Below are 13,200 nucleotides of genomic sequence, written 5' to 3' on the forward strand. Positions count from 1 at the left end.
TAACACAGTCAAACATTTTAGCATTTTAGAGGGTTTTTGGGGGGATGCTAACACATTAGCTTTGTAAAAGGGTAGGCTACATAGTAACATATACGCCATGTTAGCCTTGGGTCAATATGTTACTTCACTAACCGTAACTTGTTAAAATTCACATGCTAAAAAGGTGACAGACAAATATGTGTTTGTGTTTTTGTTTTCATGCTAACAGCTGTGTTTGCTCATTGGCTTATGGCAGCACATGACAGGTGCATCTGGATAAGACAGAACCAAGGCGCACAACATCAATCAGGAAGGACAGAAGAAGACAAAATCTGAAGTCTGTTTGTCCTCTGCATTTCGACAACAATCAGTCCAGGACTGTTGACAGGTCCAGTGGGTGTATGTGTGTGTGTGTGTGTGTGTGTGTGTGTGTGTGTGTGTATGTGTGTGTGCTATATCCGTTCTATCACCAGCTGAGAGGTGCAAATAGAAGTACAAAGAACACAAGTGCGGGTTTAGGAGGGTTGCTGGCGGGAGGCGCGGCTGCCCCTGTTCCAGAGGAACCCAGGTTGGACACAGTGGCTTTTTCTGAATACAGGGGGATGACATCAAACTGGCCGTCTTCACTGTCCTGCTCTTCCAGCTGTGTTAACTCTGTGTCTTCATTGCTTTCCACCACCTGAGAGAAGAAGAAACAATGTCTTCCTTAACATCACATAATCTCACATTGAGGCAAAAAGCAGATACAAGGACACAATGACCCCGAAAGACTTTAGTCAGTCAGCTGTACAATCCTTTTATCATTTCCAAAACTTCTATTCATGCCAGAAGCTCCGTGTAACCATTAATCATTAGTTGTGGAAAAACAGAAGGCTGTGGGGCATTGGGTGTTCAGGTCAGGTCTTTGGACTGCGGTTCATGTCAGGGTCAGGTCTTTGGACTGCAGTTCATGTTAGGACTATGGTTCATGTTGGGGTCAGGTCTTTGGACTGCAGTTCATGTTAGTGTCGAGTCTTTTGACTGTAGCTCATGTTAGCGTCCGGTCTTTGTTCTGTGGCTCATGTTAGGATCAGGTTTTTGTTCTGTGGTTAATCTTAGGTAAGGATGGGGTCGATCTGATCCAGTACCGGCTTCTGATATCAACATATTTCAAGTATCGGAAAATACCTATACTTGAAATATGTTGTTATCGGAAGTACTTTTGAAGTTTATAGTTGGGGGGTATGTACTTTTGGAGTTTAACCTTCAGGTATCTGAGTACCATTCAGAGTTTATAGTTGGAATTATGTACTCTGAGTACTTTTGGAGTTCATAGTTGGAGATGTCTGAGTACTTTTGCATTTTTTATTTGGAGATATCTGAGTACCTTTGGAGTATATAGTTGGAGAAATCTGAGTCCTTTTGGGTTTTACAGTTGGAGAGTCTGAGTACTTCTGGAGTTTATAGTTGGAGGTATGTACTATAAGTACTTTGGAATTTTATGTTTGGAGGTATGCGCTCTGACTATTTTATGCAGGTTATGGTTGTAGATATGCACAATGAGTACCTTTGGAGTTTATAATTAGAGGTATGCCCTCTGTGTACCTTTTGCACTTTGTGGTTGGAGGTATGCACTCTGAGTACTTTGTGAGTTTATAGTTGAGGTATGTACTCTAAGTACTTTGGAGTTTATAGTTGAAGGTATGCACCCTGAGTATGTTTGAAGTTTACAGTTGGAAGTATGTACACTTGTGGTACCTTTTTTCTTTTATAGTTGGAAGTATGCACTCTGAATACTTTTGCAGTTTATAGTTGGAGGGATGCACTCTTTGAATACTTTTGGAGTTTATGGTTGAAGGATGCACTCTGAGTACTTTTGGAGTTTATAGCTGGAGGTATGCACTCTTTGAATACTTTTGGAGTTTATGGTTGAAGGTATGCACTCTGAGTACTTTTGGAGTTTATAGCTGGAGGTATGTACTCTTGAATACTTTTGGAGTTAACAGTTGAAGGTATGCGCTCTGAGTAATTTTGGAGTTTATAGTTGGAGGTATGTACACTTGAATACTTTTGGAGTTTATAATGGAAGGTAATAATGAAGAGTTCAGATGCAAAACCCAGTAAGTCCTTTTTTTCAAATGGAGAAAAATGCAATTGAAAATGGAGATTAAAGGAAACCATATCAATAACATGAAAACAAGTTTGTTCAGATTCTTTCAGATTTTGTACACTGATGGTCCCCTTGACAGCCAAGTACATGTTGGTGGGAACTAATAATTTATAGTTTTGGAGATTGTTGTGTGGGCCGCTGAAGAGGAGGTACTGCTGGCCCACCACCACCAGAGGGCGCCCTGCCTGGAGTGCGGGCTCCAGGCACCAGAGGGCGCTGCCGCCGACGAGGGCTGCCAGGGTGACAGCTGTCACCCATTACTGGACACAGCTGACTGCACTCAGGACGGAGGTATATCAGCAGGACAGCGTCTCCACCTCAGTGCCGAGATATCGCCTTGAGATTAAGCAGTACCGGATCCGACGAGCGGAGGCAGTGGCCACCTGGGAATTCGGGACTTGGCGGTTCCAGTACTTCTGGGGTTCGGTGGCAGAGGAGATCTGGGTGGTTCCGGTTCGACTAGGACGGACGCCTCCTACCTTCGAGCCTGCCCACACGACACCAGCAGATTTCGGCTTCAAACTCCAAATTATTAATTGTTGTATTGGTTGTGCTCTTTTCACAACAGTAAAACTTGTTATTCACCTTTCTCCATTGTCCGTTCATTGCGCCCCCTGTTGTGGGTCCGTGTACCTACACTTTCACAACAGGAGATACTGGGTTTTGCATCTGAACTCTTCTCATGCACTCTGAGTACATTTAGAGTTTATATTTGGAGGGATGCACTCTTGAATATTTTTGGAGTTTATAGTTGTAGGTGTGTACTCTAAGTACTTTTGGAGTTTATAGTTGGAAGTATGCACTCTAAGTACTTTTGGAGTTTAGAGTTGGAGGTATGTACTCTTGAATACTTTTGGAGTTTATATTTGCAGTTGTGCCCTCTAAGTACTTTTGGAGTTCATAGTTGAAGGTTTGCACTCTTGAATACTTTGGGGGTTTATACTTGTAGGTATGTACTCTGAGTACTGTTGGAGTTTAGAGTTGGAGGTATGTACTCTTGAATATGTTTGGAGTTCATAGTCGAAGGTATGCCCTCTGAGTACTTTTGGAGTTTATAGTTGGAGGTATGCACCGTTGAATAATTTGGGAGTTTATAGTTGGAGATATGCACTCTTGAATAGTTTGGGAGTTTAGAGTTGGAGGTATGTACTCTTGAATACTTTTTGAGTTTATAGTTGAAGGTATGCCCTCTGAGTACTTTTGGAGTTTGTAGTTGGAGGGATGCACCCTTGAATACTTTGGGAGTTTATAGTTGTAGGTATGTACTCTTGAATGCATTTGGAGTTCATAGTTGAAGGTATGCCCTCTGAGTACTTTTGGAGTTTATAGTTGGAGATATGCACTCTTGAATAGTTTGGGAGTTTATAGTTAGAGGTATGTACTCTTGAATACTTTTTGAGTTTATAGTTGAAGGTATGCACTCTGAGTACTTTTGGAGTTTATAGTTGGAGGGATGCACTCTTGAATAGTTTGGGAGTTTATAGTTATAGGTATGTACTCTTGAATACTTTTGGAGTTTATAGTTGAACGTATGCGCTCCGAGCAGTTTTGGAGTTTATAGTTGTAGGTATGTCGTCTTGAATACTTTTGGAGTTTATAATGGAAGGTATGCCCTCTGAGTACTTTTGGAGTTTATAGTAGGATGTATGCACTCTTGAATACTTTTGGAGTTTATGGGGTAATACTTTACTTGAAGGTATTGTCGTAATAGTGGCATGACACTGTCATAACAGACATAAAGACATGGATGACCTCTAATTTCCTGCTTTTAAACTCAGATAAAACTGAAGTTATTGTACTTGGCCCCACAAATCTTAGAAGCATGGTGTCTAACCAGATCGTTACTCTGGATGGCATTTCCCTGATCTCTGGTAATACTGTGAGAAATCTTGGAGTTATTTTTGATCAGGATATGTCATTCAAAGCGCATATTAAACAAATATGTAGGACTGCCTTTTTTCATTTACGCAATATCTCTAAAATCAGAAAGGTCTTGTCTCAGAGTGATGCTGAAAAACTAATTCATGCATTTATTTCCTCTAGGCTGGACTATTGTAATTCATTATTATCAGGTTGTCCTAAAAGTTCCCTAAAAAGCCTTCAGTTGGTTCAGAATGCTGCAGCTAGAGTACTGACGGGGACTAGCAGGAGAGAGCATATCTCACCAGTGTTGGCCTCTCTTCATTGGCTTCCTGTTAATTCTAGAATAGAATTTAAAATTCTTCTTCTTACTTATAAGGTTTTGAATAATCAGGTCCCATCTTATCTTAGGGACCTCGTAGTACCATATTACCCCATTAGAGCGCTTCGCTCTCAGACTGCGGGCTTACTTGTAGTTCCTAGGGTTTGTAAGAGTAGAATGGGAGGCAGAGCCTTCAGCTTTCAGGCTCCTCTCCTGTGGAACCAGCTCCCAATTCAGATCAGGGAGACAGATACCCTCTCTACTTTTAAGATTAGGCTTAAAACTTTCCTTTTCGCTAAGGCTTATAGTTAGGGCTGGATCGGGTGACCCTGGACCATCCCTTGGTTATGTTGCTTTAGACGTAGACTGTGGGGGGGTTCCCATGATGCACTGTTTCTTTCTTTTTTTGCTCTGTATGCATCACTCTGCATTTAATCATTAGTGATCGATCTCTGCCCCCCTTCTCGGCATGTCTTTTTCCTGGTTCTTTCCCTCAGCCCCAACCAGTCTCAGCAGAAGACTGCCCCTCCCTGAGCCTGGTTCTGCTGGAGGTTTCTTCCTGTTAAAAGGGAGTTTTTCCTTCCCACTGTGGCCAAGTGCTTGCTCATAGGGGGTCGTTTTGACCGTTGGGGTTTTTCATGGTTATTGTATGGCCTTGCCTTGCAATATGGAGCGCCTTGGGGCAACTGTTTGTTGTGATTTGGCGCTATATAAGAAAAAAGTTGATTGATTGATTGATTGATAACTGTGTGCCATAAACATTATTTCAATGTCATACACGTTTATGAATGCTGTCATTAAGTGTCATTCTGTTTTTGTAATGACAAGTTGACATTTTTTGGGGTTGTCTTGATTATGACAATTTGACATTCATCAAAGTGATATAACCAGAAGTTTTCTTGGTCATGACAACTTGACATTAAATTTGTTTGGGATGTCCTTATTATGACAACTTGGCATGAACAAAATATGCATCCATTTTTGTTTTTATAGCAAGTTGCCATAATGATTATTGGTACCACTTCATAATAATTACACTTATTTAGCCTTAATTAAGCATGAATAAATACATAATAAATTAATATACAAATAGTAGGCTCAGGTGATCTTCCACCATCTCCAACTCACTGCATCCACTCACATTACTCCCCCTACTCAGGGTGTTTTGTCATTGCACTGGTTAATATTTTTGAAGGAATGTGGCTGCCATATTATCACTCCCATGGACCAGTCCCTGGGGCACGCTATTTAATCCTCATGATTTTGCTACAAAATGCCTGCATGTGCAGCTGTAAACTGCTCAAATCACCAGTTCAAAGGCTGTGCGCAAAGGACATAGAGTTTGTAGTGAAATCTTTTGGACAACAGTACAGATAAAATATGGCTTGTCATTCATTCTTGTGGAAGTTTATTACTTTGCACGGTTATGGCCCCTTCACACATAATGTGAATTTGGTCTATTTGCACATAAACTGCACATGAAGCAGGAATCATATGCTAATCATGTAAAATAGTAGCTGCTCGTACACCTGTTGCTACAACTATTTGGGAAACCAGTGGCTGAAAGACAAAGTGTGCGCTGTGTGAGCCCATCGAGCGCTCTCACGGCAGGTGTCAGCCAAATTCCAACTGACAATGCACCAACATCTAACACTGCTTGCATGGCACTTAGAAAATGTGTGGTCAATCACACTATCATCACAAAAACAGTCAGCAGACAATCACTGTCGAGCCGGATGTGAAATTTGTCTAAGTGCCCCACAACTGTGAAGTTGCCAAGTGCACATGTGGTGTGCCAGAGTTTGTTTTTGACAAGGAGATCAGGGTTTGGGGACCCTGAGTGCCCTGATGGAACCTACCCAGCAGGTTTTGCTATCGATGCCTGAGAGAATGGAGTGTGACATGCGGCTCCACTCTCTGTGGAAGACGTTGAGGATTCATTCGTATTCGCTTTTATGGTGGGAGGTTTGGTGCTGATTCGTTTGTGCGCTGCCCACAGGAATATTAGCAAGACGGCTGCTTCCAGAATTTTGTCCCCTCATCAGTTCGTCATAATTAATGAGTTGGGCAATGCTGTGTAATCTCAGACTGCGTGAACTCTTGAACTCAAATGCAAAATGGATTCAATCTCGGAGCAAATCACTGCATTGCACAGGAATGGAACTGCTGAGGACCAGAGAATATCCTTCATAAATTTGGACTCTCGACAGTCAGGGGTGCAGTAAATAGAATTCTGTATCTCTCCGCCAAACATCAACATGGCAGCCTTATCGGCTCCTGAAGGCCAAATTCCCTGCTCTTCCCAGAGAAGGATATACAGCCTTGGTGAAGGAATTTGGCCCCCCCTTTCTCATCTCCCCCCCCCCCCCCCCCCAGCCTGCTGCTGCCTAGCAACATCAGACTTTACACACACACACAAACAGAAACTGTCAGACTTTACACACACACGGACAGAAATTGACAGAAATTGAACTCATCTGCACACGACGCATGTCTCCCTCCCTCCATCCCTATTAACCCCCCCGTGTCTCTCCACTCCCCCCACCCTGGCTTCCTCCTTGCCACCTCGAAGGCAGCGCGGTTTTTACTGCTGCAGCCTTCAACCCCCAGGCCGGGCGGTGTGGGCCCCTCCTGCTGCAGCCTTCACCCACTTTGCCTCAATTCGGAAGATGAACTACTTCAAGTTCAGTGCACATAAACAATGTCAAATGTATATGTGTTGTCTTTAATTTTGATGTGTGCCGTTATTACCGTAAACAAGTAATAACTGTGGATTAATTGCTGTATCTTGTCTGAGGTTATTGGAGTGTAAACGTAATGTCCCTTTTTTGGGATCAATAAAGTTGTCTGAAATCTGAAGTCTTGACTCTCAGAATAAATTCAACAGTTCCACTGTATTTGTCCTCACGTTCAGTCCAAGTGTGTTGAAGATGAAATGGTCTAACATTTAATTTTTAATTTTTGTGGAAATAATCTATTGACAGAGAAGTGACTTTAAACTTGGTTCTGTGAAACTTTGTGACATAAAGCAGGCTGAGCTTTGATGTCGGCCGTGCACGTCTCCTTCAGGGCTTTGAAGTAAAACGAGCAGCTCTTGAAATGTTCAGAACCTGATGAAACGCAAATATATGACACAGAAATGATTCAATGTAATATGTTTGTATCATCTCAAATGACACGTCTGACACGTTGTTAACTCCCAAAACGTGAATCAACTGCAAATTGTGAATTATCCACAAACAGTTAATTGCAAAATGTGAATACCGAAAAAATATCTCCCAACATGTGACTGCAGGTCACAAAACGTGACTATCATTCATAAAATATACATGTATTTTTGGGTTTAAGTAGTTCACGTATTTCATTTTATGCATCAATTACTGCAGGAAATTTTGATTGCAAACCCTATAACCACATAAATGATTTGGGGGGAGGGTGGGGGAGGGGCTACTACAGCCGGAGGCGGGGTGGCAAGCCCCGAGCAGCATCTGGCATCAAGTTGGGTGTGTCCCATTCCGAGGAGAGTGACAGCTGTGGAGTTTGACTGGGGCAGTCCACCTGTCTAATAGTAAAGCAAGTGTCAAACTCAGGGAGGACAGAAACCTCCCCTGGAGACTCAGGTAAATTTAAAAAGATACTCATAGATTTGAAGTTCACAGCTCAATAAATCTTAAGAGAAACATTGTAGAAAAGCAAACAACACTAGTTTCTAACCTCAGGAAGGTAGACAACGAGCTACAACCTTATTTTTATCCATATGAGCTGTCCTCTGAGCTGAAAAATAACGCTGATCTGAAAGAGCAGGTGACTGAGAAACAGAAGCTTAGGGACTGTCTACAAAGTGCAAAAAACGAACAGAGAGACAAGAAAAAAATAATAAATAAATAAATTCAGGTGTTGTGTCATTAAATTCACTGAACACATCAGTGGGTCCTGCTGTTACACTACAGCACTAAGATTGGAAAAATGTGCTAAAATTGAATTTTAGTGAATTTGTGAATTTTGTTGCTCATTTTATTACTTATTTTAATGATAAAAAAATCACTAATCAATCAATCAATCAATCATTTTTTTTATATATAGCACCAAATCACAACAAACAGTTGCCCCAAGGCGCTTTATATTGTAAGGCAAGGCCATACAATAATTATGTAAAACCCCAACAGTCAAAACGACCCCCTGTGAGCAAGCACTTGGCTACAGTGGGAAGGAAAAACTCCCTTTTAACAGGAAGAAACCTCCAGCAGAACCAGGCTCAGGGAGGGGCAGTCTTCTGCTGGGACTGGTTGGGGCTGAGGGAGAGAACCAGGAAAAAGACATGCTGTGGAGGGGAGCAGAGATCGATCACTAATGATTAAATGCAGAGTGGTGCATACAGAGCAAAAAGAGAAAGAAACAGAGCATCATGGGAACCCCCCAGCAGTCTACGTCTATAGCAGCATAACTAAGGGATGGTTCAGGGTCACCTGATCCAGCCCTAACTATAAGCTTTAGCAAAAAGGAAAGTTTTAAGCCTAATCTTAAATCTAATCACTAATCACTAGCCGCTGCTGTTGAGATCTCTGGACCTGGACATCACAGCTGGAGAACACGTACATATGTTTTGAAGGACATGACATTACAACTGTCCACCATGAGGCACGCGTGTGTGCTCGCTGTCCTCACATGGAAATACATAAAACATATTTTGACTTTGCGACAAGGTGCAGCTGCCACATAGCGTGCACCTCGACAGGCTGTGCCAGGTGAAATGGACCATCAGATCATGTGTACACTCAGCTGGTGATCTGAATGTCATGTCACCCACGTGTAAGCTATGGTCCACATATCTGTCCTTCAGCAAGCCGCTGACCGGACACACGGGACCAGCTGGACACGCGCACAAGGCCAACAGATGTGGACATGATAACAGCACACTGCTTCATTCATGTCATTTCATGACTGTACATCTATGACCATGGGTCATATACAGAGGAACAGAAGGTTCATACTTGTATTGGCTGCTGGATAAGAGGAATTAAATATTATAAATTGCATTGTTGTTTTATGGTGTGTGGTTTTTGTTTTTTTTCCCATAGCAGCAATCCCTGCGGGATTTCCCCACATTAAAATTATTAAAACACATTTGCAACGTGGTCACCAGTGGAACACTGCGCGCTGGACACGCCATGCCAGCTGATGCATTTATGGCACGAGAACCGGTTCTTCATGAGATGAAAGCCCGGCTGATGTCTTCATGAGTGAAGTGTATCAATTTCAGTTCAATTTATTTCATTTGTATAGTGCCAAATCACAACAAAGTTGCCTCAAGGCACTTCACACAAGTAAGGTCTAACCTTACAAACCCCAAGAGCAAGCACACAGGCGACAGTGGTAAGGAAAAACCTCAAGCAGACCACACTCAAAGGGGTGACCCTCTGCTTGGGCCATGCTACTGACGCACAATCAGGCAATTCATGTAAAACATGAAAGGGAGAACACTAATCCACATCATTTCATTACTTCCTGGTGTAGGTCTAGGAGGAGGCTAACTCTGCTCTTTATAACAGGCATTAAGTATTATAAATTGTGGTGTTTTATTCATTTTTTTGCTCCGCTGCCAGCCCAGTCTCAATTTTTTTTTTTAATTCACTAAACCTACTCCTTCCCCCAACCCTAACCATAACCACCCCAACGCCCACTTCACTTTTAATTTCATGCAGCCATCACAGAATGTATTAGAATGAATTTGTGCTGCCGTGACGAAAATGTGGTGCTGTTCGTGACAATATCACGAACCAATAGATTAATGTATATTTCGTGCTGCTGAATCATAACATGCTGTGAGACTGGGTTGCCGCTGCTGTGTTCGTGCATGCGAACATGAGCGTGCACGAAACTGTCGCAGCGGTATCGTGCACGCCTGTCCGACCGTGCGTACCTCCCGACAGCAGGTGGAATGTTTTGCGGTTCCTCACTTTATTTTTGGTTTGTGGATTTTCTTCCGGTTTCTGCATCTTCGTATTATGTGTGAAGGGGCCCTTAAGAATTCATGGCAAGCTAAGCTAAAAGGGTAACCTGTGTTTGGGAGTTGAATAAATCATATTTTGGGGGGCTGGGTAATGGTTCCCGTAATCTGTTGCTTTGGTGTGGGTATTACAAAGTATGACCTGTTTATGTCCTCAGCAACCCTAGATTATCTAGATGTGAATTTGTTAAAAATGCTACCAATGTTAGCATTCACAATTAAATCATATGATAATTTCACATGATGCAAATCCTGGGGTGCAGATGTCCTAAATAATTAATTAGGACAATTAACCGCACAGTAAGCCCTACAGTGCATCCACAAAGTGTTCACAGTGCTTCACATTTTCCACATTTTGTTGTTACAGCTTTTTTTCCACAATGGATGAAATTCATATTTTCCTCAAAATTATACTCACAATACTCCATAATGACAATGTGAAAAAAAGGGTTTTAAGATTTTTCAAATTTATTAAAAATAATAATAACTAGAAGCACTCAGAGAGTGCAAACCTCCGCCAAGGCCATGGAGTCACTGACGCCATAACATCTACATGCATTGGAATCATTGAACCTAAAAAAGTCTAACAAAGATGTTTGCTCAATAGTAAAAAAGTTTCATCTGCTGTGACTGGATAGCATGTATCCTTAGCGCTTGGCATCACAGTTTATTGCAACTTGCACCTTTCCCAGAAGCTACTGTCATCTGAGCACTGATATTGATATTGCATGTGCTTATAGACAAAAACAAATGAGAGACAAAATTCAATTTATTGTTCAACTTAACTGCAAATATATGAATTTTTTAACATTTAGGGTCACTGACCCTAAAGAGATTCCCTCCTTGGCAAATTGATCTATTCAACAATTAAGTGTTACAACCAAAACTATCAATCAATCAATCAATTTTTTTATATAGCGCCAAATCACAACAAACAGTTGCCCCAAGGCGCTTTATATTGTAAGGCAAGGCCATACAATAATTATGTAAAACCCCAACGGTCAAAACGACCCCCTGTGAGCAAGCACTTGGCTACAGTGGGAAGGAAAAACTCCCTTTTAACAGGAAGAAACCTCCAGCAGAACCAGGCTCAGGGAGGGGCAGTCTTCTGCTGGGACTGGTTGGGGCTGAGGGAGAAAAACTTGAAAAAGACATGCTGTGGAGGGGAGCAGAGATCAATCACTAATGATTAAATGCAGAGTGGTGCATACAGAGCAAAAAGAGAAAGAAACAGTGCATCATGGGAACCCCCCAGCAGTCTACGTCTATAGCAGCATAACTAAGGGATGGTTCAGGATCACCTGATCCAGCCCTAACTATAAGCTTTAGCAAAAAGGAAAGTTTTAAGCCTAATCTTAAAAGTAGAGAGGGTGTCTGTCTCCCTGATCTGAATTGGGAGCTGGTTCCACAGGAGAGGAGCCTGAAAGCTGAAGGCTCTGCCTCCCATTCTACTCTTACAAACCCTAGGAACTACAAGTAAGCCTGCAGTCTGAGAGCGAAGCGCTCTATTGGGGTGATATGGTACTACGAGGTCCCTAAGATAAGATGGGACCTGATTATTCAAAACCTTATAAGTAAGAAGAAGAATTTTAAATTCTATTCTAGAATTAACAGGAAGCCAATGAAGAGAGGCCAATATGGGTGAGATATGCTCTCTCCTTCTAGTCCCCGTCAGTACTCTAGCTGCAGCATTTTGAATTAACTGAAGGCTTTTTAGGGAACTTTTAGGACAACCTGATAATAATGAATTACAACAGTCCAGCCTAGAGGAAATAAATGCATGAATTAGTTTTTCAGCATCACTCTGAGACAAGACCTTTCTGATTTTAGAGATATTGCGTAAATGCAAAAAAGCAGTCCTACATATTTGTTTAATATGCGCTTTGATCAAAAATGACTCCAAGATTTCTCACAGTATTACTAGAGGTCAGGGTAATGCCATCCAGAGTAAGGATCTGGTTAGACACCATGTTTCTAAGATTTGTGGGGCCAAGTACAATAACTTCAGTTTTATCTGAGTTTAAAAGCAGGAAATTAGAGGTCATCCATGTCTTTATGTCTGTAAGACAATCCTGCAGTTTAGCTAATTGGTGTGTGTCCTCTGGCTTCATGGATAGATAAAGCTGGGTATCATCTGCGTAACAATGAAAATTTAACTATGATACATACACTTTTCTTTCCTTTATATTTGACATGCCTGACCATGAAAACATACCACTAGAACTTGGAATCACTTTTATGTCTTTATTAGTTCAAATAAATTACCATTTTTCGGTAATGGTGGTTTTCTTCTGGATCTAGCTCCATAACATTTGAAGCTACATCAAATCTGATGACACTTTATTGAATCAGTACAGATTCAGCTACAATTTGGTGTTAGTTGTGCATCTCTAGCTTCATTTGTCATATCACACTGACACATTTTCTATTTTCCCTATATTTTTGCATATTCTGGATCACCAGATCTGGAATCTGGATCCGATCATCACCAAACTTTGTTGTTTGATAAAACATTTGACTATGTTACACCCTAATTTTTTTTTCAAGCTTTTCTGCCTTGTTTTTGTGGAGTTAGAAACTAGAATGTCAAAATTCCCCCCATCCCGCAATGGTGAAGAATCCTTTAAAAAATTCCTGGATCTGGATCGTGATCCGGATCACCACTAAAATTTAATCACTTGTTCCTCTTGTTATTTCCAACCACTCCACAAAATTTCATCAAAATCCGTTCAAAACTTTTTGAGTTATCCTGCTGACAAACAGACAGACAAACAAACAAACAAACAAACTCGATCGAAAACATAACCTCCTTGGCGGAGGTAATAATAATAAAAAACCCTAAGAAATCAAATGTACATAACTATTCACAGTCTTTGCTATGAA

At 41.4% G+C, this 13,200-nt stretch overlaps 1 protein-coding gene across 1 annotated transcript in view; it reads right to left on the reverse strand.

Annotated features, from left to right (window-relative positions):
* Positions 1-261: 261 nt before the first annotated feature.
* The window catches only part of LOC117519738 (GDNF family receptor alpha-4-like), a 244,007-nt gene continuing 231,068 nt past the window's right edge, over positions 262-13,200 (reverse strand). The window contains exon 7 of the mRNA XM_034180984.1: positions 262-658. Coding sequence (XP_034036875.1) covers positions 446-658 — 213 coding nt within the window. The 3' untranslated portion in view covers positions 262-445. The remainder of the gene's footprint in view (positions 659-13,200) is intronic.

This window comes from Thalassophryne amazonica, chromosome 11, assembly GCF_902500255.1.
Source record: "Thalassophryne amazonica chromosome 11, fThaAma1.1, whole genome shotgun sequence".
Taxonomy (NCBI): domain Eukaryota; kingdom Metazoa; phylum Chordata; class Actinopteri; order Batrachoidiformes; family Batrachoididae; genus Thalassophryne; species Thalassophryne amazonica.